Source organism: Cynocephalus volans, chromosome 3 (assembly GCF_027409185.1).
Source record: "Cynocephalus volans isolate mCynVol1 chromosome 3, mCynVol1.pri, whole genome shotgun sequence".
NCBI classification, from domain to species: domain Eukaryota; kingdom Metazoa; phylum Chordata; class Mammalia; order Dermoptera; family Cynocephalidae; genus Cynocephalus; species Cynocephalus volans.
In genome coordinates this window covers 141,827,767-141,853,340 of record NC_084462.1, presented here as the reverse complement: position 1 = coordinate 141,853,340, position 25,574 = coordinate 141,827,767, and the positions used below count along the sequence as shown (strand labels likewise).

General features: G+C 38.3%; 1 protein-coding gene across 2 annotated transcripts in view; it reads right to left on the bottom strand.

Moving 5' to 3' along the window:
* DAAM1 (dishevelled associated activator of morphogenesis 1) overlaps positions 1–25,574 on the bottom strand; it is a 170,281-nt gene that overhangs the window by 51,706 nt on the left and 93,001 nt on the right. For both annotated transcript variants that reach the window (XM_063089045.1, XM_063089044.1), the window contains exon 4: positions 239–310. In XM_063089045.1, coding sequence (XP_062945115.1) covers positions 239–310 — 72 coding nt within the window. The remainder of the gene's footprint in view (positions 1–238; positions 311–25,574) is intronic.

The following is a 25,574-nucleotide window of genomic DNA, read 5'->3' as shown; positions in this document are numbered from 1 at the left end:
AATTATATTTTAGTATGTGCTTATTTCATTTAAAAATACTGGAAAAATCACTTTGCCAAGTATCACTCCTGTCCCTTTTTGCCCCCCCGCCCCTGCCCAACACTGAGTGTTTGTAATGTAGTTTGGAAAAGTAATGGCATTTGGTAAGTCTTACTCAATTGGATTTATCGTGCAACTGTGTACTTTGCACTAGAATTGCATTTTAAAGTGTATGTCATAGAACATAAAGTATACCTACAGCAGCCATAGAATTGAGCTGATCGATGTAGAATTCAGGCCAACTTGTAGCTCCCTTGTTTTCTTCCTGGTCCTAAAAAGAAAAAAGAAAAAAAAATGATATACCACCAGATAGACATACACAACAGCCATAAGCACATCTGACATCCAGAGCATCTAGACAATGGCCTGCACAAACCATTAGAAGACACTGGGTTATTTATTTTTAAATGTTGGCTTTAATCATTAGACTGTCCATTTAGTCTACTAGGGAGGTCTTTCCACTCCAATTTCCACAGAGAAATTGGAAGTCTGGGTTACATGTGACAAGAAGACATTTTCTAAACCATGGATCAGGGGAATTTAAATGGGAACCTAGCCACACCATGGTGTAAAGTTATTCCCTTCAGAGGCACAACAACAGTGGGAAGGGCACTGCGGACACATGATCTTTAGGTCCCACATCATTGTGAGGACAGTACTGCTGCTGGACTGCACATCTGGATGAATTCATGAATGAAGGAAACTTGCCTTAAAACTGACCACGAGATTCACCCAGTTGTTAGCCAGACTTTTTCAGTTAGTTTATTCAGACTCCAGCAGAAAGTAAAAATGCTGAAGAAGGGTTTCATTTGATGTGGCCCAAACTAAGTACTGCTTTATTTATTTATTGTCTTTTTCGTGACCGGCACTCAGCCAGTGAGTGCACCGGACATTCGAACCCGCAGCGGGAGCGTTGCTGCGCTCCCAGTGCTGCACTCTCCCGAGTGCGCCATGGGCCCGGCCCACTAAGTACGGCTTTAGATAAAGAGGTAGGACGAAGCCTGACATTGAACGGAAGGGAGTAAATAAACATGTTAGTCCCAGGCCCTGCCTCATGCTGTGATAGCTCGGGAGTTCTGACAGAAAATGTAGTGTGTCTGAGTGGAAAAGAACTGAAACCCAAGGAATTCAGGAACTCATTCCTAAACTGCCCCAGCCAGTCTTACTGACCAGGGTAACCTGGAGTCAGCCCCTGAACCCCCAGGGCATCTGTGGATGAGAAATCTGTGCCAGCCTAAATTCAAACCTCCAAAAAATAAAAAATATAAAAATTAGCTGTCTGTGGCCTCTGCTCCACTGGAGCGTGGAGCCCATCAGAAGATGGCATCATGGTCAGAGATTTCTATGCATTTGTGCACATCTATGTGGCAGTAAGTCATTTATGTGGTCAAACAGTCCTAAAAACTGTAAGTCATTTGTGTGGTTAAACAGGCCTGAAAAGGAAAATCTCAGCTATTCTCTAGCTTCACATTCCAAGGCACCTTAGTACAATCAATATCCCGTGTCCCTGTGTAGAAGATACCGTACCATGTACACACAGCTGCTACCTGGTAATGAAGTAGTTACTGTCTATGCCGTTTTGGCATCTAATTGAGTAGAGATCTATTTACTGGTGTCAAAATCCCAATCCTTGGGAGAGTGGTTCAAGGTAGGGTTTTTAATTTCAGTCCTATACTTTACCTCAAAAAAACACCTTCTCTAGGCAAAACTTTCCGGGCAGGTATACATGGGTGGGATAAAAAAAAATGTAAACTCAAAACTATTTTTTAAGTAGTCACAACAACAGGGCAAAGTAACTATTACTTATAATGCCTTAAAGTTGGCAGTAACTGATATCTGAACTCGTGCAGTTGTGTGAATTTCATCTGGAGACTGAACCAGCCGGAGGATGGGGATAAAGGCGACAGCAGTGGCTTTGAAGTTGGACTGGATTACACTTCATGGTTTCAAACAGTTTGAGAAATCCAATGAATTTTTATAACAGCCCTTGATTATAATTTAACATGTTAATAAAATAGAGGCAGTTAATATGAATGCTAAACCCTCTTTCCTCTTAAGAGGGAGTATTAAAATTAGCAAAGCCCCGCTGTTACCAATGTACTTCATAAGCCAAAACCTGCAGTGATATTCAATGGTATTAGAACCTATAAAATGAAATAGAAGGTGCCAGATCTTTCTAGTCCCCCAAACTACGGAAAATTTCCAAAACTAAAACAAAATCAAGTTCCATTTCCAAGGTCCCACAAGAGCCTGTCTATTGTAAGCTTAATAGCTATAGTTACAGTACAGAGATTATCTTAGAAACTGAAAGTTAGTATACAGAAAGCAATCTTTACACCTTGGAAATGTTTTAATAATTCAAACAGATTAAGAGTAGGCCTAGATACTATAGTCAAAATAATGGGGGGAAGCTTCTTTTTTTTTTTTTTTTTTTTTTTTTTTTGGTGGCTGGCTAGTATGGGGATCTAAAAACTTGACTTTGGTGTCATAATACCACACTCTAACCAATAGAGCTAACTGGCCAGCTCATGAAACTTCATTTTTATTTCACTTGCGTCAGTGCTGAAAAAAATTCACATGAGCTAAAGTATGTGAAAGTTTCTTGTAAATACACTATTATCACTCCATTCCTGGGTGTGATCCTCAGAGTTCTTCATTTTGGCAATGCATCTCCAGGTTCCCCTGTGTACAACCTTACTTCTTTCATACAGATGTGTGCTGTGTAGTAGCCAAGTGAAACTCACTTCTATGAACCAACGCTCTCCTCCTACTTTGTGTGGCTGTTGAGTCTATAGTTCCATAGAGGCACAGCCAGAAGATGAATGCAACTATTCTTTGTGGGGTCGGGGTGTGTGTGTGTCCCATAAAGAGCACTGGTCACTGAAACATGACAAAGGGAGACCCTCTCCTAAGAAGTCCATGAAAGAAACTGTTGACAGGAGTACAATGCATACAATCTTCCTGGAGGACAACTGGAGGACAACTATGTACTATGAGCCTCTAACATGTATTAATCTTTGAACCATATATCTCAATTCTATTTAATTGTTTTAGGGAAACAAGTAGAAAAATATATACAAGATTGTATAAATATATTAGCTGTAATAGAAGCAACAGCAACATTCAGCACTTTATATAGCTTGCTGTGTGTCAAACAGTGTTCTAAGCATCGTACTCTTCCTTTAATCTACCCTATGAAGTAGGTATTATTATTATTATTATTATTAAAATACTAATTTTACTAAAGAGGAAACAAGAGGCAAAGAGAGGTTAGGTGAGTTGCCAAAGGTCAAACAGCTGGAAATTCAGAGGCAGTGGGAAGAAATCGGGGCAGGCTCTTTCCTAAGATTAGACTACAGATTAATCACAAGCAGTATACATTAAGTGCAAAGCTGGCTTTCACTCTTAACCACTTCACTATAAGAGAACTCAAACACGGCTAGTGGCCAAAAATGAGTTCACATTTCCCTAAACCTCTATTGCTATTTTTGCTACATTCAACATTTCTGAAAATAATTCTAAGGCCTGATGTTTGACACTGGATTACCTCTGATCCCCCCTCTCTAGACTTTCTGTGGGAACTCTTTCACCCCTCTATCAATGCCTTACCTATCTTTATACATCTGCATACAGACAGCAGTTAAAAAGCTTTTTTCTAACCTGCTTTGCTCTGTTACACACCTCGGTCTAAAGGCCATCTTCATGGGGATTTCTCAAGAACACTTATAAATTAGCTGATAGCACAGAGCAGTTCTGGACACTGGAACTGCAAACAAACTCCTCCCTAAACCACACACCTCTAATGCTACTTTTGGCTACTTTCTTCACCAATTCCATTAGAACTTCTCTCTAAGCAAGAATATTGGCTTCATTCTATTCTTAAAGTTTTTTCCTCTTTTAAGACAGATTATTGGCAACGGTTAATGACACCTAGAGAAGGTTGCCTTACGGGAATACAAATTCTAGCATTCTCATTTTAGTCTACCTACAACCTGGATAATTCATATTAAAATCTAGTTTTGTTTCTTCTTGAAAATGTTATAAGCATTTAAGTTTATATGTCTATCCTCAGAAGGTCCATTAGATAATTAGAATTAAATTAAATTTTATGTTATAAAATTCTTCACTGACTATTGGTTTTTGAGAATATTTACAAACATCACATTTGTAGAGAGATGGTGTGGTGGTGGGGATGGGGAGGGGACAGTATGGTGAAAAGATGACCAGATAGGAGATCTGAAGATGGGACTTAAGACCTTACTTTTTGACTTACTCAATTGATATTTTCTGGTAAGTTTAAATATCTCTGGGGTCATTTTTCTTCTCTCCAAAATAAGAGGGTAAACAGACTGTTTCTGAAGTTCCTACAAGCCCTAACATTCTGCGTGACTCCAGTAGTGAGATGTCATGGAAAACACAATGTGTACTGTACTTAGTTTGATCTCTCTGTTTCCAGCATCAATATCTTTATGTTGTTCAGTGATTCAGCTACAAAACTGTTAATTTTCAACAGTTATATCCTTTGTAAGATAATTGGGTAGGTGGGTGGGTGGGGTCCCAACATTTTATTATTTCCTTAATCCAGCTCTTCCTGTTTCCTTAGGAGGCTAGTAGACATCTGTAAGAGAACATGTATGGACAAGATTTCCTGCTGGATGGAATTCACCTCTGACACCTTATCTATGCTTTCCATCTGCACTGACTATGGTTTTAACCTCTTTTCTAGGTTGTCTACCGTATCAGCCCATTTTTGTTGCTTATAACAAAATACCTGAAACTGGGTAATATATAAGAAGACAAAATTTATTGCTTATACATAGTTTCTGAGGCTGGGAAGTCCAAAGTCCAGGGAATATTTTTTGGTGAAGGCCTTGGTGGTAGTGATGGTAGGGTATCACATTGCAAAAATGGTGGAGCACAGAGAAAGACACTAACCTCCATATTCACTCTCCTTTTAAAGCCCTCAAAACCACGCCCCTGACCACCATTATTAATCCATTCACTAGTGTATGGTTCTATAATCTAATCATCTCTTCAAGGTCCTATCTTTCAATTACCACAATAGGATTTCCCACCCTAGACAGTTACAGTGGGGATTACATTTTGGGGGGATATTCAACCCAAGGCATGTACTTTGCTCCCATTACCCAAATTTTTTGGGGGGGGGGCTTTGTTAGAAAAGAGAACTTGTACAGTGCAGGGAATCTTCAATAACACTTTTTTTTTTTTAATCATCCAACTCATTTAGAAAGTAAAGAAATATATAATCTTTCTAACCTCACTTCATTTCTTTTTTTTTTTTTCATGACCGGCACTCAGCCAGTGAGTGCACCGGTCAGTCCTATATAGGATCCGAACCCGCGGCAGGAGCGTCGCCGCACTCCCAGCGCAGCACTCTACCAAGTGCGCCACGGGCTCGGCCCCTAACCTCACTTCATTTCTAAACAGCACAATTTTTCATTACAAATCTCTGGTCGGTGGCTGGTAAAAAAAATTCCAAGAGATCCTCCCCCATCTTCTTTAAATGCACAAAAGTACATTTATTTTTCTCAACATCAATTTGCCCATAAGGATAGATTTTGCATTATTTCTTAGTTTTCACCCTTTCTGAGGTAAACGTTCACAGCCATATCCCAAACTTCTGTCTCTACCTCACTATCATCTCTCTCCATCACCTCCGGCTGCTCCACTTTTCTCACCATCAATAGACATGCATTTGAATCCTTAGCTACTTATGAGCCATTTTAGGCAGTCAAGTTAAGTAACCTCTTTGTGACTCAGTTTTAGTTTCCTTAACTGTAAAATGGGTGCCTACTTCCTAGGGTTATTGTGAAGATTTAGAAAGGTAATACAAACAGAGAAAGAAGCAGGAACAGTACACACAGAACACGCTCAATAAATGATAGCTATGATGATGATAATACTGGTCCAGAGTCTCCAGTTATGGCCATTTTAAGTCCTCGAAAATTGGAGCAACCAGTTTGGAAGTAGATTTTGGCAGTAATTGTTTAAATTTTAGGTGTATTCAGCCTTTAACCTCGTAAATGTACTTTCAGGAATTCAGCCTATTGTTACACATTCACAGTTGCACAGATAAACAAAGGTACTTCAAAAATTTCATGGAAGGATTTGCATTATCCTTTAATTCCATGTTTTCCACAAACTTTTTTGAAGTATCCTCATATATCACAAAGATTTTTCAGCAGTGTTTGAATTAGCAAATGATAAAAAAGGAAACAAATATATGGAGATGAGAACGGTTGGATAAATTACTATTTAGCAATGACAAAGAATAAAGCAGAGTTATCTAATGATGTAAAAAATGACCCACTATATTGTTGAGGTAAAAGTGCTATAGAATATTATTCCCTAACTGTAGAAAAAATATGTGTATACATTATACACAAACATTTCCAAAAACATACACAACAAAACTTAAAAATGGCTACCTCTGGGTAGGGAAGGTCTTTTACTTATAGGTTTATGTTCAATTCAAATTTTTATTTTAGCATAAATAAGCACTGTTTTCACAATCAAAATAGAAGTAAGGTCTAAAGCACTGTGCATTCTGTTAAGACAAGAGCTCTGATTTTTCTGATATTCTGTACAACATAAAATACACCAAGACCCTGCAGCATTTGAGATGTCTCTGTCCTCTACTACCAGGGCATCCCTCTACCTCCCACAGCAAATAATTAAAAATATTTCTCTACTTATTGTCTTTTCTCACTGGATTTTCTATTTCTAAAACATACTGTAACCCCAATATCAACTGTTTATGCAGACCAAGAAGCTCTATGCTTTGGGATAAGATTTACATATCCGAAGCATGCTAAAATTTTCTAAATTTCCACACTCATGAACTGGGAAATTTGTGTGACAAACAATTTCTTGGTAGCAGTGGAAGTCTTTCATTTTATTGATATAAATGGGACTCAAAGTACAGTTACAAAATTAAGTCTTCAAGTAAGAATACTTCTTTTGAAATGGCCACAGGACACTTTTTTAACAGGATCACTCCCCAAATAATAATACGTATGTACTGTAGAGTTTTTCTTCAGTTGAAGATGCTCACAGTAAGGCCCAAAATAGGCTGTGCAAAAAGCCAATCATTTGTCAAGAATGTGTTCTGTGGTTGTTCACTAGATCACGAATCACAGGCTGAAGCAACATTCACTTGGCCAATCAAAGCTGTAAGTCTCCATGTGTGCTGTTAGTAATCCATGAGATTCTTAGATAATTTTGTCAGGAAAGAGACACATTCTTTCATTGTATAGATTGGCCAAAAATCCTCTAGCAATGTATAATAGCAACATCATCTCAAAAATAGTGAAGACATATTAAGGTTTAACCAAATGAGTTTCAATAGCAAAAGTGTATTGTTTCAGTATGACACAAAGTAAATTTTATTCTGATCATTTTTATTACAGGATTTCCCTGCAGGAATTAATTATCAATAAAAACCTGTTCTACTTGCAAAGAAAATGCCATTAGAAAATTTATGCTAATATAATTATGTAGAGAAACAAAAAATTCTACCCCTTGTTAATAAGCAAAATAGTCACTTGGTTGTATTAAATTCTCATTACGATTTAGGATTTCATGGGCCCACCACCATAAACTAATGAATACAATAGACATTAAATAAATTCACACTATACCTAGAATTTTATAGAAAACTAGGCAGAAAAGGGAAGACAGGCCAAAACAGTTTATTCTGTTAGGTATATCTGCATGATGTGTGGCAACTAAGAGAACATAAATGAATGAAGGTGAATAGGGGCCAACGTGAGACCAGGTCCAAGCACCAGAGAAAGGTGAATAGATAGGATGGAAGATGCAGAAATATTGTGGGATACCTTGCAACTTCTGTTAACTCTCCACACTCTGGCTCAGTAATAGTGTAAGCAGCATCTTCTCAAAAGATGGTCACAATAAAGTGTGGAACTACCTGACAGTCCAGAAGTCAGCAAACTTTTTCTATAAAGGGCCAGACAAGAAATACTTTAAGCTTTGCAGACCACACACTCCGTGGCAAGTATTAACTCTGCATGGCATAGTGTGAAAGAAGCCACAGATAACACTTAAGTGAGTGGGCATTGTCATATTTCAGTAACACTTTATATATAAAAACAGGTGACTGACCAGATTTAACCCACAAGCCATAGTTTTTCAACCTCTCTGCTAGATTAAGCTTGGCTCTCAAAAGGGCTGGAGTATATCAAAATCCTAACTTTGTCACCAACTATTTTCCATGCTTTCCCCTCTTTCTGATGCCACTCTTCCTGTAGCAAGCCCCAGCCATAAATTAGGGTCAGCTCAGAAAGTGTTCAGAATTTTCCTAGTACCCCGCACTTTTTCTAGAGGAGCAGTGTCCTACCACGTCTGCAAAATCTACCTTCTTGCCAAGCTCATTGCTCCCTGGAGGTAATTTAATCCTACTTTTCAAAATAGCATAGCATCATTAGGTCCTTTAAATCCTCCCCGCCCCCCTCCAACTCTTTCTATCTTGTTCTTACACTGGGAAGAGAAGAATTAGGAGGTCTACAAACCTGGGTTCCTGAGACTGTTGCTTCATGCAACTCTTTCCAGCACCTACCTTTAACCCCTAGCAATGGGCAAGAACTTTATCCTACATCTGAAGCTTTCCAGAGGAATGCAGTTGAATTCAGAAAATAATTCCTATGCAGTCACATTTCAAGATAGTAATGTGGTCCATGGGACTGCCAATCCTGGTTACATATTTTGGCCACTGCCACAATTATACATCAAGTACATCTGTTGCCAAAATCCGGTTGGGCCCACACAAAGAATGATTACAGAACAGCAGCTTCTTCAGCTGCCAGGAAATCCAACGTCTCCTAAGCCTCAGAATTTCAGTTATTCTAGGATAATATGCAATAACAACAGCTTTCGTATTTAGTATTTGGAATCAGGAAAGAGAGAGCAAACCTCCTTTCCCATTTTTTCTAATATTATAAAACATCTGTATGCTTTTAATGAAAGCCATCACAGAATTATATAGCTGGTCTTTGACACTTGAGACACTCTATTCCAAGTTTACCGCCACAGGGATCCCTCATAAGGTCACCAGTAGGTAACTCATCGTCTGCTCTCTGAGAGAAGGTTTCCACAGGTCCACAATCTTTTGGAACTAGCACTCTCATATACTGTTAGAAAATTAGCCTCATACTGAATTGATACATGTCTCCTTATAACTTCAAACACTTGTTGGCCTTAGTTTTGCCTTTGGGAACCACATGGAATAAGTCTAATCTCTCCTATGAACAACAAACCAGCAAACATTTAAACAATTTGAATAAAGTGATCATGTCCTCTCCAAACCTTCTCTTTAACAAGCCAAAAATTCTCCACTGGCTGGAAAGCACCGGTTTATCTTCCTCAATTCATAAATAAATCTCAAATTGTGCATAAGTATATCACATCTCATGCTCTATTTCACTTCTGTATCACTATTTGCAGAGATAACTCCAACAAATATATCTAAATTCCTCTGAAAGGGCTCTTCTTACATCTTTGTATCAATGATTCACAACTCTACGCACTCTCCACTAAGAGAGTATCTGGAAGCTTTCTGACCAAAATGTCTCCACAGGAAACAGAACGAGCTCTCACTTTCCTAGTAGTCCACACAGATAACATTTATTATACTTAAAATAAAAGATACATGTCATATGAAGCGGAGGTGAACACGTATAATCCTTGTTTTATTAAGTACACATCTTTTAACAAAGTTGGCCATAAACTAAATAGTAAAACTGGTTTTCTTATTATAAGATTGAGGATGCTTTATCTCTAAAAGATAAAACAAAGTTAAAAGGATTGAAAATGGGTGAATAAGACCTAGGCTCACTAGCTGCCAAGACACTTTGTGGGAAGTTTAAAGCATTGTTTTTTCACTCCTCTGGCTGACATTTTTCCTGTCTCTGTTCCTCTCCTGTATACTCATCCCTCCCCACATCATAGGAATTACATCCATGTATGCATATGAAGCATGACGTCTCCTCTGACCCTCAGAGCTCTGTTCCCTCCCTTTCTCTGGTCTATGCAGGTATAAATCCTACTAGAGCCAATATAAAATGCCATGTTGTACCATAGATAGCCTTTCACCATCATGTACTCCAAAATAAAATATACTTACAGACCTCAGATCATTTAGAATAAGTTAGCTTCTCATTATCAATTCTCTAAGTCTAAAATTCTATATTAATAAAGGATAATTTTTTAAAAAGTAAAAGTATGACATGAACTTAAGTTAAATATTTTACTGAGCTCATTAATATACGAAGGATCTAGTAAGATGTTACAACTGGTTTAAAAAAGAATCCAAAGAGTGGACATATATAAGCATTGTGAATGTTGAAAGATACTTACAAATGGATGCAAAACTGGTCAAGAAGGCAATAATCAATTGTGCCAGACACAATTTGCATTTCAATGGACAAGAACCATTTTAAGTGCTATCAGTTTGGTGGTTTTTAAAAAAAAATAATTTACTGATCTGCAAAATAGCTCAAAAACAATGAAAAGTAGGGATAAGTCTGAAGAGCGTGATAGACAGGACATTCAGTAAACGTTTCCCCCATTTCAATACAACTGTAGTTTAGCAGAATAAAAGATGCATGGCTAGTATTTCCTGGTTGAAGAAGATACAATCTATAAAGGTATAATGTGCAAGACAAGCTGCATGAGTAACTCTGATCCAGCCTTCTCATACCTAAGTTACCTAAATGCTCAGACTTGCCCAAAGCTCTTGCTCAAGAACATCTACCCCCTTCTGGCCACTTTACCTCAGTTGTATCCATTTCTGTCGCCTTGTCCAGGCTGTATGGCATGGTTTCTGCGTGCACCAGTGAGTCTCTAACTTGAGACCACTCTCCTTGTGATCATTCTATTCCATCTCCCTGAGAAGGGAGCACTTGATACTCTATCCTCCCCTAGGAATTCATTGGTCAAGTATCTGGGGTATTACTAAGACTTCCTATAATAAACATCAAAAAAAGCTGTGAATGCAGTGAGTTTAGGCCCTCCAGCCAGAAAGAAGGCAATACTCAACCTTGCTCCCTAACAGTTTGGTCTGGAGGTAGATGACATGTTAGAGTAACATACAGTCTACTTAATCTCCCAAGGACATGGTGGTGTTTTAAAATCTAAATACTTGTGTTGATAGCCTAATTCTCTTGTAGTATCAACACTATACATCTGAAGGTATGGCTTCTCAAGGGCAAAAGAGCAACAGAATCCCTCTTTTTATCATGCTGATAATCCACAATGCTGATTTGAATCTAAACAGTCATTTGCAGAGCCCAGGTAAGCACCAGTCACATGCACTGTCACCACCATCACCAGCCCACACCTGAGCCCCAGAGAGGCCTGCCCACTGCCTAAGCAGGAGCCTGGATGAGCGCCAGTCCCATGCACCACTGTAGCCAGCCCACACCGAGCTCCGGAGAGGCCCACACACTGCCTGAATGGGAGCCCAGCTGAGTGCCGGTCCCATGCACCACTGCTGCTGCCACTATGGGCCTGGTCCCATGCCCAAGCCCCAGAGAGGCCCACACACCACCCCCACCTGAGCAGAAGCCCAGGTAAGTGCCCTCCCACACACCATTGTCATAGGCCTAAACCTGAGCCCTGGAGAGGCCCACCCATTGTCCAAGCAGGAGCCAAGGCAGCCCATCACTCACTCAACTGCACTGATGCAAGAGTCACTAGCAGAGCCTACAAATAGAGGAGGAAGTCTTTCCCCTCATAGCCCACTCCAGAGTAATAGTAGAAACAAGTGTCCTGCCAGATGACCAAACATCAATGAAAAAATACTAGAACTACAAATAAACAAGAAGACATGACACCACCAAAGGAATATGGTAATTCTCAAGTACCAGATCCAATTAAGCAGGAAACCCTTGAAATGTATGAAAAGGAATTCTGAGCACTGATCTTAGGAAAATTCAAGAGATAAGAGAAGAATCAATTAGAGAACACAATGAAACAAGAAAAACTATCCAGGATATGAAGGAGAAAATTTACAAAGAGATAAATACCTTAACAAAGAATGTAGCAGAATTCCTACAACTGAAGGATTCAATGAAATAAAAAAAAAAAAAAAAATAGAACAGAAAGTTTGAGAGGCAGGCTAGAGCAAGCAGAAGAAAGAATTTCAGAACAAGAAGAGGGTCTGTCTGAAATAACCCAGGCACACACTAAAAAGGAAAAAAGCATTTTAAAACATGAAGAAAATCTAAGAGAGCTAGCAGACAGCCTCAAGCACACAAACATATGAATCATGGGTATTCCAGAAGGGGAGGAGAAAGGAAAAGGCACTGAAAATCTATTCAAGGAAATAATAACAGAAAACTTCCCAGTTATAGGCAGAGATGCAGACCTTCATAACCAAGAAGCCCAAAGACCTCCAAACAGATTCAATCCAAAAAGATCTTGTCCAAGACACATTATAGGCAAACTGGCAAAGCTCAAGGACAAAGAGAGAATTCTAAAAGCAGCAAGAGAAAAGCATCAAGTAAAGTCTGAACCCCCATCAGACTAACAGCAGACTTCTTTACTGAAACCATACAGGCCAGAAGAAAATGGGATGATATATTCAAAATGCTAAAAAAAAAAAAAAAATTGCCAACCAAGAATTCTACACTCAGCAAGGTTATCCTTCAGAAATGAGGAAGAAATAGTGTATTTCCCAGACAAAAAAAAAAAAAAAAAAAAAAATTAAGAGAGTTCACTACCACATGACCAGCCCTGGAAGAAATTCTCAAAGGAGTCCTGCATTCAGAATCTGAAAAATGATAATCACTATCATGGATTCACAAGAAAGAGCAAAACCTGTCATTAAAACCAAAATGCAAACAAGAAAGGGAAAGAAGCTAAATCATGTCACCTCAAAAATCCAACTAACATTGATGATGTAAAAGGGGAAGAAAGAAACAAATGATATTTAAAACATCTAAACAAAAAGCAATATAGTGACAGGAGTAAAGCAATACTTGTCAATAACAACCCTAAATGTACATGTATGAAACTCCCCATTCAAAAGACACAGACTCACTGACTGGATTAAAAAGCTAGACCCAACTACATGCTGTTCTCAAGAGATCCACCTCACCTATAAAGACACAAACAGACTAAAGTAAAGGGATGGAACAAAACATATCATGCAAATGGAAATGAAAAACGAGCAGGAGTAGCTATTCTTATATCAGATAAAATAGACTTTAAACCAAAAACCATAAAAAGAGACAAAGAAGGCCATAATAATGATAAAGGGATCTATACAGTTAGAAGACATAACAATCGTAAATATGTATGCACCTAACACGGAAGCACCTTGATAAGTAAAGCAAACACTCTTAGACCAAAAAATAAAAAGAGGTAGAACCTAATATGATAAAAGTGGGTGACCTGAACACCTCTCTCTCAGTATGGGACAGATCTTCCAGGCAAGAAGTCAACAAAGAAACACAGAATTTAAACTACACCTTAGACCAATTGGACCTGGCACATATTTACAGAACATTTCATCCAACAACTACAGAATATACATTCTTCTCATCAGCACATGGAACATTCTCCACAATAGACCACATTTTAGGTCACAAATCAAGTCTCAGCAAATTCAAAAAAACTGAAATCATTCCAAGGATCTTTTCAGATCACAATGGATTAAAACTGGAAATCAATAACAAGCAAAACTCTGGAAACTATACAAGTGCCTGGAAACTAAACAGACTCCTCAATGACTAATGTGTCCAAGAAGAAATTAAAGAGGAAATCAAAAAATTTCTTGAAAATAACAAAAATAAAAATATATCACGCCAAAACCTGTGGAATACTGCAAAAGCAGTACTAAGAGGAAAGTTTATTGCAATACATGTTACATCAAAAGAATGGAAAGATTTCAAATAAATGACCTAACATTATGCCTCAAGGAACTAGAAAAACAACAACTATCCAACCCTTAAAGTACTAGATGGAAAGAAATAATTAAGATCAGAGCAGAACTAGAGTCCCAATAACTGATACAAAAGATCAATGAAACTAAAAGTTGGTTTTTTGGGGAAGATAAAATAGATAAACCATTAGCTAGGTTAACCAAAAAAAAAAGTGAGAAGGCCCAAATAACAAAAATCAGAAATGAAAAGGAGAGTCATTACCAACCAATACCACAGAACTATGAACAATCATTAGAGATTACTAAAAAAACTGTATGTCAACAAATATGAAAACCCAGAGGAAATGGGTAAATTTCTGGACACATACAAACTACCAAGACTGAACCAGGAAGAAATAGAAAACCTGAACAGACCAATAACAAGCAATGAAATTGAAGCAGTAATCAGCATTCTTCCAAAAAAGAAAAGCCCAGGACCGGATGGCTTTACAGCTGAATTCTATCAATCCTTTAAAGAAGAATTAATACCACTTCTCTTCAAACTTTTCCAAAAAAATGTAAACAGAAGCTATTATCCCAAACTCATTCTATGAGGCCAGCTTCACCCTGATACACAAACCAGATGAAAATACAACAACAACAACAAAAATTACAGGCCAATATTCTTGATGAACATGGATGCAAAAAACCTCAACAAAATATCAGCAATCAGAATACAGCAACACATCAAAAAAATTATACACCATGATCAGTGGGATTGATCCCAAGAATGCAAGAATGGTTTAACATACACAAGTCAATAAATGTGCATACACTACATCAACAAAATCAAGGACAAAAACCATATGATTAAATCAATAAGTGCAGAAAAAACATTTGACAAAATTCAACATCCCTTCATGATAAAGACTCTTGGCAAATTAGGTATAGAAGGAAATTATCTCAACACAATAAAAGCCATTTATGACAAAGCAATCATCAATACCATCCTGAACGGGGAAAAGCCAGCTTTCCATTAAGAACAAGAACAAGACAAGGATGCCTGCTCTCACTACTCCTATTTAACATGGTATTGGAAGTACTAGCCAGAGCAATCAGGCAAGAGAAAAGAGATAAAGGGCATCCAGATTGGAAAGGACAAAGTCAAACTGTCCCTGTTTGCAGAAGACATGATCTTTTATATAGAAAAACATAGACTGTACTAAAAAATGCTTAGAGCTGAATAATAATTTCAGTAATGTTGCAGGATACAAAATCAGCACCCCAAAATCAGTAGTGTTTTTATACTCCAGTAACAAACTAGCAGAAAAAGAACTCAAGAAAGCAAGCCCATTTACAATCGTTGCCAAAATAAATAAATAAATAAAATATCTAGGAATCAATTTAACCAAGGAGGTGAAAGATCTCAACAATGACAACTACAAAACACTATTGAAAGAAATTAAAGAGGACACAAAAAGGTGAAAAGACATACCATGCTCTTGGATGGGAAGAATTAACATTATGAAAAGTCCATTCTACCCAAAGCAATCTACAGATTCAGTGCAATCCCCACCAAAATCCCAATCACATTCTTCATGGAAATGGAAAAAAGCAATCCTAACATTCATATGGAACAACAAAAGACCCCAAATAGCCAAAGCAATCCTGAGCCAAAAAAATAAAGCTGGACGCATAACACTACCCAATTTCAAATTATACTACAAAGCTATTGTAAACAAAGCAGCATGGTACTGGCATAAAAACAGATACTCAGAGCAATGCAACAGAAGAGAAAACCCAGGAATCAACCCACATACTTACAGCCAACTGATCTTTGACAAAGGCAACAAAAACATACATTGGGGAAAAGACTGCCTCTTCAATAAATGGTGCTGGGAAAATTGGACATACATATGCAGAAGAATGAAATAGGATCTGTACCTTTCACCATATACCAAAATCAACTCAAAATGGATTAAAGACTTAAATATAAGACCTGAAGCTATAAAACTCCTAAAAGAAAACAACGAGGAAACACTTCAGGATGTAGGACTGGGCAAAGAATTTATGAATAAGACCCCAGAAGCACAAGCAACAAAAGAAAAAATAAACAAATGGGATTACATCAAACTAAAAAGCTTCTGCACAGCAAAGAAAACAACAGAGCAGAAATACAACCTACAGAATGTAAGAAAATATTTGCAAACTATACATTTGACAAGTGATTAATATCCACAATATAGAAAGAACTCAAACAATTATACAGTATAAAAACAAATAATCCAATTAAAAAATGGACAAAGGAGATAAATAGACATTTTTCAAAGGAAGACATACAAATGGCCAACAGTTATATGAAAAAATGCTCAGCATCACTAATCATCAGAGAAATGCAAATCAAAACCACATTGAGATAACATCTCACCCTAGTTAGACTGGCCATTACTAAAAACACTGATAATAACAAATGTTGGCGAGGATGTGGGGAAAGGGGAACTCTTCTACCCTGTTGGTGGGACTCTAAATTAGCACAGCCATTACGGAAAACAGTATGAAGGTTTCTCAGACAATTACAGATAGAACTACCACATGATCCAGCAATCCCATTACTGGGTATATATCCAAAGGAATGGAAATCATCACGTCATAGGGATACCTGCACTCGCGTGTTCATTGCAGCTCTATTTACAATAGCCAAAATATGGAACCAACCTAAGTGTCCATCAACGGACGACTGGATAAGGAAAATGTGGTATATATACACAATGGAATACTACTCAGCCATTAAAAAAAAATGAAATTCTGCCATTTGCAACATGAATGAGTCTGGAGAAAATTATATTAAGTGAAATAAGCCAGACAAGCAAAGAGAAATATTGCATGTTCTCACTCATAACTGGGTACTAAGAAGGAAGGAAAGACAAACAGAAAGAGAAGAAATATAGAAACATGAAAGAAAGAAAGAAAGACAGAGAGACAAAGACCACAACAATATGTTGAACTTTCAGAAGGAGAGAACAAATCTAAGGATAGTAGAGATGGGGGGAGGGTGGGAGAGGGTATGGGGAGTGATAGGTCAGGTAAAGAGCATAAAGAAAAATCACAATTTGTAATAACAAATATGCTAATAAAAAATTAAAATTAAAAAATAAAATAAAAAATCATTTGCTTTCCTTCTCATTCTTTTACTCACCCAGCAAAAATTTATTGAGTTCTATAATGAGCTAAACAGTTTTCTAGGTGTTAGAATATATGAATTAAAAAAACAAAGTCCCTTGTTCTCTTTATGAGTAATCCATGAATATGATACATAAGCACTTAAATTCTAGACTTACATGTTTCCAAACTTTAGAGCTGAGAGGTTCTCAGAAGATCACAAGCTCCTTCTGACGATAGGTTCTAAGACTTTGCAAGAGTAGCTACAAAGAACTATACCTATTGACACATTTAGCTGTCTTTTCTCATCATGTTAAAAAGAAACAGTCAAGTATAATGAACTCTCCTGCACTTTTACTAAGCCTCAGTTTCGATCAATGTATCTTCTAAGTTCAAAATAAAGATTATGTGCAAGCATTCCTGAACTTTTCTGGGAAAAATGCTATGAAACACTTCCTTGATAGCACAGAATGTTACATTAATATATTTTCTGTATGTCACAAACTTCATTTACACTGGTAAAAGTCATCAAGAATTTATGAATGGCCAGAATGAAACAGCACATCAAAAATCAGGCTTGTGCTACTTCTTAGCCAGATTATCATTTTTGTTCTCCCCAAAATCACATATCTCAGAAATGCAGGAAAAGAGTGGCACTTTCTAGTCACCCTGTGGGGAAGAGCAGCAACAACAGTAACAAAGAGAAGAGCAACAATATGACTGCATTTCTGAAACAGCTCAGGAGCAGAATGCTCCAGCACCCTCTTCTCTCCTGAACAAGCCTCAGCTGACTTTGCAGACTTAAAATCTTAAAGTCATATGCTACAGAATTCAGGGGGAAATGCATTTCATATTTAAGAAAGCAGCCACAATCCTTACTTAGAACTAAGAGCTGAGACTTTACAGTCTACTTCCCAAACTATGAGACATTTACTTTATTTATTTTAACAAGTCACTTCTCTGGCAAAGATCTTCACACTATCACATATAACTGAAGCCTAAAAATCTCAATCAGTACAATTCCAACATCTGAAACCAGTTTTATATGACAATCCCCCCTCATTTTCATGGCAAAGAGAGAGAAAAATTCTCTAATTATTATTTTCAGAACTGATACAACCTCACAATCCCCTGCAGCCAGGCAAGGCACTTTGCCTATGACACAACAGTGTGCAATGACATAAAACAAATTACTTCTACACAGCTTATTAAGAGACAGATCTTTGACCCACATGTCACCATAGAGTGCTACAGACCCAGGTACAATTTGGTCCAGTTGGTTTGTAAATTAACATGTTTGGACACACATCACTGAACTCTTATGCAGTGTGGAAATCCAATCAGTGGTGGCAATGGCCTCTGCTGCCTCACATCTTGCTACCAGATTTGATGCTACCAGACCTGCCTTTCAGAGTGTCGTAAAGAAGGTTTTGATGTTCTGTAAACTGCTCTTGGGAAACTATCAAAGTGTGTTTATGATATGCAGCGTAATGCTTAACACGAGGTTATAAGAAGGGACGACACTTTGGATATGGGAACACAGGGAAGTACGTCTTAGGAACTGAGGAAACAAAATGTTTTTCCTGATGTATGGGAACAGATAAAAGGATACCATCTTAAGTCTGCTCAAGTCAAACGTTCTGTACTGCAAAAGAATAACTGAGAATTTAAGACACTGTAATTTAGGGGTGGTATTCTTCATAGACTTTCTACTGTAACCCATTCCTAGTGCCACAAATTACCAGGTTCCTGGAGTATAAGAAATTTTGAGAACCCCAAATTAGAAGTATTAGTGGCACATTCCTGTTTACACTGGAAGCTCAAAGCTGCTTACTACTTTTCAAAGAAGAAAAGTTCTGAAATGCACCAAGAATGAAATGGATTCAATAGAATTAAATGTGCTGGAGCTATTAGTGAAAAGAATAAAATAAATATAGATAGGAAAAACACAGGAAGTGTTTTTTGTTGTTTCGTCTTTATTCCAAAAGGGATATTTCCTTCCATTGATGTCTTTCATAAACCTATCTCATGGAGCTGGTAAAGTCAGGCAGGCTTGTGGCAGGGAGTGTCTGCTGAGAACAAGGGAGAGGTCCAAGGGGAAAGAAGCTTGGAATATGCTACTCAAATCTGACTATTACCTATGGGTAAGAGGAGCCTTCAAGGACAGGGATGGAAAATCTTTGCTACATATATCATATCCTCTATCATGTGTCATGGCAGACATTGCTAATCAATTACCATGCTATTTCTTATTAAGATCATTCATAACCTCTGAATGCTTCTCAAAGTGCTCAGTCTTCTAACTTCAATTGTTCAGAGCAAGCAATCAAGATAAAACTTTTAGCTAGCCCTGCTTGAGGTTATTCATACTCCACTGGCTAACCAGGGCAGGCAGGCACAGTAGGAATATTGTATCAAAGGATGTGCACTGGTCTGTCAAGTCTCCTGTGCTATGTGTCCCTTGGGGGCCCATTGGGGTGGTGGCAACCAGAGTAGACAGCTACTTGTGGACTCCCAGATGTGAGATATATTGATATCCCTTTCCATTAGAGATACACAATTAGTGAGACCACTTGCTCAGATTCTCTAACCAAATGCACTCTGAGTTCCATGAGATGCTGTAGTAGTCTGTTTTCATGCCTCAGACAATTCTGCACCTGCAGATTACAGAATTTTGGAAATGAAATGGAGCTATGCCTGTGTGCTTCAACAGGCATGAAGTTCAAAGGGACTCCCCTAGTCACATTTAGACCCTTGGTTCCACCATAGCACTGTTGATAAGCGCCCTGAGACAGAGGGAGGGCTCTAATACCTTCAAGGACTCCTACCTCTGCAACTGGCACACAATGGAATTTGTCCTGTACCTGAGCTGTCAAAAGAAAACTGCTTAGAAATTAATCATTTGGGGACAAGAGATTGCTGTTCTATGGCAGCGAAGAACAATTGTCCTCCCAGGGCTTCCATTCAAAGCCAAAGCTCCAACTCTCTTTCAGTGACTGGGGCCAAGGTAGGAGTGTTCGTCCCACAGTGGGGCACCAAACGTAGGTGTGAGTGACAAGCACCACATGAACACCATGAGAGCTGCTTCTGTAGCCCTTACTCTAGAGGGGAAAATAGAGCTCCACAGGACACACAACCCCCAAATTCCCCATTGAGGGAGCAACTGAACAGCAACTGAATTGTCCGATGAATATATCTTACTTCTCTGCTGTATATTGCTTACTTCTTTTTGTTATTGTTTAAATGATTATAAGTGAACACAAACACAGGGGCATTCTTTCCCACCTCTTCCAGCTTAGTGTTCCCTAACTACATACAGGGAATGCAAGACCCTGAGTACAGGGGTGTTAGTCACTGAAGAAATGCAAATATTAGGAAGCACAAAAGAGAGATGGTATCCACAAAGCAGACACCTGCTCACTGTTTTTACAGTGCTGTAAAGAACAAAGCAAAGTATTTATAAGCTGAAGAATTAGTAACCTCCAAATGCATGAATTGATTTGTACATAGGAACAGAATTTAGGCATGGGTGATAGACAGCAGGTCAACCTCTCAATTTCTTAGTACCCAAAGGAATCAAGGATACAAGGAATGGGAAAGACTCTCAAAATTTTTATAAAGAGATGCTCAAGATAAAGATGCTGTGGTTAGAATAGGAGGAAGAGACCAGCTGTGTGATTTCCAGCCACACTCAATCTGCTTGTTTGTGCAGACGTGCTGATCCTGCACCTGCGCTTCAGTCACCAGCCAGGGAAGTGGCGAATGCCTCAGAGGAACTTCCTGTGTTTGGTTATGACATATATCAGTCAAAAGCTTGCTAAAGATGGAAACACAATTTGCCTGGGTCTGGAACTGAGGGTGAAAAGAGGTCTAGAGGAGAGAAAGAGTGAACCGCACACAGAGCAGTTTCCTCTGTAGTCAAAACAAACAAACACACTATTGAGTGAACTGTCCATTTTTATATACTTCTAAGATTTTGTACTTTTGCATGCTGTATGGGTATCTGAGTGGAATGATTTTCATTTTCTAAACCTTAGGTTTTTGTTTTTGTTTTTAATAAGCACTTTCTATTCCAGTAATTTTTACTACAGTTTGATTTATGAGACATATGGGGGGAAACCGAAAAACGTTAATAACAGTTTCTTGTACCAGAAATATTCAAACTTAAATCAAGTGACTGATCAAAGGAATGAGATAGTAGTGACCTTCCCTCAGACAGTACCAACCAAACCCTCAGATGGTTGGCAACTAATTCACTGCAGGTATAAATTATTATAACCACTTTGGAAAGCATTTAAGGTAAAAAATGTTTATATCAAACAACTCAGTAAGTAACTACATGTCTAGGTGTCTATACTAGGGAAATTCTTGAACATATGCACAAGAGTGTTCATTGCAATATTTTTTAAATAGTGAAAAATTGGAAATAAGCATTGTCCAATGGGGATAAAAATAATTAAATTGAAGCATGCTCATAAAATGGAACACCATACAGCAGTCAAAATGAAGAAATACTCTATGTTGTTTATGAATATATACACACAGAGTAAGGTTATTAATATATGGGAAAGTAAAACAAACAAACAAAAAAACAAAAGCCCATACCACCTTCAGACTAGGAATCCAACTGTATTTATGTTTTATTTCTTTAAAAAAAAAAATTTGCAGTGAATATTGCAAAATGTTAGCATTTATTAAATATGTTTATTATATTTTGTACTTTTTTATATATTTAAAATTTTCACTGCAAAAATTAAATAATCAACCAGAAAATAATTTATGCTATGACTTGAGGGGTGAGTTATGAAAGGTTTGTTAGTTTTCTCTTTCAGAAATTTTACAGAATGCCTATTTATTGTAAACCACTCTGGTAATTATGTTTAAGACTTCTAACAGTAACAGTATCTGCAAATATGCTGAAACATCCTTTTATGGATGTTTTATTTTGTTAGTTTAACTTCAGAAATAACATAGCTAGAAGGCACTATTGAATTATAATGCTGCAACTTTGGACAAATTTTGTGGCTGAACAGGGCAGTTGTAAATCTGGCTCACTTTGACCTAATAAGTTACTTATCTGTGAAAATCAGCTTGCTTAATAGAACCTCTTGGTGTTGCGTCCTATAAAGGGATTTTTCCCCCATTGTAAACAACAGCAGTAGCAAAGTTTTCACCTAAAAATCTCTTTAGTCCTCTTATTTCAACACCACTTATTTACCTTTTCTAAAAGACAGCAGACAGAGCCAGAAACTAAATTTTATTTAAAAAGTGGCTCAATCCACACACATGCCCACTTTCCAGACTTGACTTCAGTTGTTGCTAACAACTGCTTACCAGGCAAACCCAATCAAGTGAGTTAGCCCTGGTCAGCAGAGGGCTGAAGCCCTGTGGTGGGGACCTGGGTGAGAGGAAGAAAACAGTGGAGTGTAGTTCAATTCTTTCTGGGCCTCAGTCTTCCCAAACACAAATTAAGGGTACTTCTGAAATCAGGTTCAGGGCCCCATCTGGAAGCTAAGGGACTGCATATTGCTCACCACTGCCCTAGAACTTTTGCTCTAAATGGGTCCTCCTTTTACCAATTTCTGGTGCTAATAGTAGAGACTTCCTTGGTCTCTTCCCACATCTTCAATATAGTCTCCTAAATTACTATTTCTGCCTCTGGAATGTCCTACGGTTCAACTAAGGGAAAGGCACTTTTGAAATTGTCACTACTGTTCTAAGAAAACCAGGCATCATCACTTAAGAATATGGAAATGAATCCCAGGTCAGTATATGGGTGAACAAGCAGAAACTCAGTTCTTACCACTGTTACAAACACAATTGCCAATTGAAACCCAAAACTGATATTATTAAACAAAAGTATTACAGGAAGAGGAGGCAAATAAATACTCAGGAACCAGTTGTCCGTTATTGGAACATAACTTTGGTTTAAGGACTGCGAGAGGCAGAGAATCCTTGAATGGACAGTATTTTATACTTCAAATCTAAAACTTAATGTTCATTTTGATAGGACTGGCTTTTGTAATATGAAAGAAAGAAGGAAGGAAGGGAGGAAGGAAGGAAGGAAAGAAAGCTTCAAGATATGTCACTGGTGGGGGGTGGGGGGACGGGGAGCAGGGCAATGAGAAACATGCCTTCAGTGGATATCTGCACAGAAAACTGAGGGCATCTCATCAGGGCCAAGATCACCATGTTTTCACACTGACTAAAAAGATAAATGGTGCTGAAAAACCCTGCGAGGTCTATGGTTTCATCTGTTTTAAATCTCCCTAGGGAAGAGTAAAAAATAGAGAGAGAGCGCGCGCGCGCGCGCGAGAGAGAGAGAGAGAGAGAGAGAGAGAGAGAGAGAGAGAGAGAGAGAGAAGGGTTCCTGAGCCAGACAAAGGAAAAAAAATGCCACAGTTGTCTTGACAACACAAGCATTGGTTGCATCTTAAATAATATTTTAATTTAATTTGAATTTTAATAGAAATACATGGTGGCTTTATAATGTTCAAGTTGGCCAGGCTAAACTTCATCCTGTCTTGTAGGTTTCTGGGTAGGATGAACCACAAGAGAGATTCTCATGGGAGAGCTGGAGGGTGGCACGGAAGTGACAGTCGTTCTGCAGTTCACACCTGCTGTGGTTTACCAACTGGGTCCCCTCATTGGTGTGGGACAGCAGGCAGTTTCTGCATTCTGCCTCAACTTCTTCTGGGCCAAGTGTGCGTGTTGAGCCTCATGACTAAGGACCAGGCTTCTGCAGGACACCCACATAAAAGTCAGAGGCAATAAAAATTGACACAGCTTTCAGTCTGTCCTCGTGGGCTCCATCTCATTCCTATTCCTCACCACTTTACATCCATCTTCTCTTCCCAATGGCCTGCTCTATGGACTTAAGGCTCCAGCACTAGATGGAAAGAAACAGCCTTACAGAGAATGCTTAGCCAGCTTCTATGATTCATAGGGCAAATCCCTATAACAAATCCCTTGGTGTGTGTGTGTGTGTATGTATGTGTGTGTGCATGCACCTGCTTCTCAGACCTGAAACCTGACTGACACAAAATACATAGTACGCCTTTTTTCAAACAGATCAATTTTATTTTTTACAATCAGGAAGAAAATATTTCAAGGTAAGAGGGAGAATATGCACTATAGAATATTTGGGAAATACTTATATAAAGGAAAAAATAAATCAACGTAAATCATCCACAACCCTACCCAATAACTGTTTGTCTGTCTACCTACCTCTATATATACACCTTTACAAACTTTTGATCTTACTAATTACAAAGTTTTATATGTTTTTTTTTTTTTTAAACCTTGGCATTCTGTGCCGAACAGTTTCCCATGTCATTAAAATTTCTTTGGAAACATGACTTTTCACTGGCTGCAAGATACTCCATTGTGGATGTGTACCATAATATAAATATCCTCCTTTAAGTTGTTTACACTCATTGGTTTCTAGAGACAACATTGCAAAGAACATCCTTGGATATAATTCTCCATCTGGATCTTTGATGATTTCCTGGAAGAGGAATGTATCAGGCTCTGAATCCATATGACCAAATGGGTTTGGTCACCCACCTGCAGGTCAATCAGTATCTCATACTTAGGCCAATATTCAAAATATTTATCAACCAATATAGCATGGGCATCAATGAATCCAAACTAATGATGCAGTGTGGGGACAGGGTCCTGAAGTCACCTGCTATGCCATGGTAGGAGTTAGCTCTTCAGTCCCTTAATCATGGGGGAAGACTGGTGGGTCCTTTAAGGGAAGAACTGGCAAGGTGATTTTTACTGGGAGGGCTTAGGGTTGCTCTTCTTTACCAACTGGAAATCAGTAACATTTTGATGGATAATACAGCTTCATTGGGGCATACCCTCTACACATCAGCCTCTGCTGAAGTTTCCACCTGCCTTTCTCTTTTCCAGGCTGAAAAAACCTCAGTCATTTTCGTTTTCCCCCGCAGTGTTTTCATTTTACAAGAGTTTAAGCCTCTTATAGATTTCCTAACAAACCCTACAAATTGTATTTAGTAAAGATCATATGAGGTCAACAGTCTAAACTTGACCTTTTAAGCAATGGCAAAAGGGACAAAAATCAAAATATGAATCTAGTGGGAAAGGGTACAGTACACGTGGACATAGCTCAAATGTCAAAAAAGGAGCCAGTTTCTAGACGATGGCATGAAAGCATGACGATATCAACTCTTTCACTGGAGTAACCAATGGCTGTGCCAAAGTGGTCAATGAACAGTCGTCCCACTCACACACCACTACAGGTTGGTCACTCCTTTCCTCTGTGCCACACAGCCTGTCTGCTTACCCAATTACAGAGTTTATGACAAGACTTGACAATCATTTCATTTTATCTTTTTCTCCTACCAGGACCATACAAGAAATTTGGCTCTATGTTTAATCATCCTCAGAATCTAGCCAAGAGTCTGCCCCAGAGAAGATACTCAATACTCACCTACCTTGTCCTTCA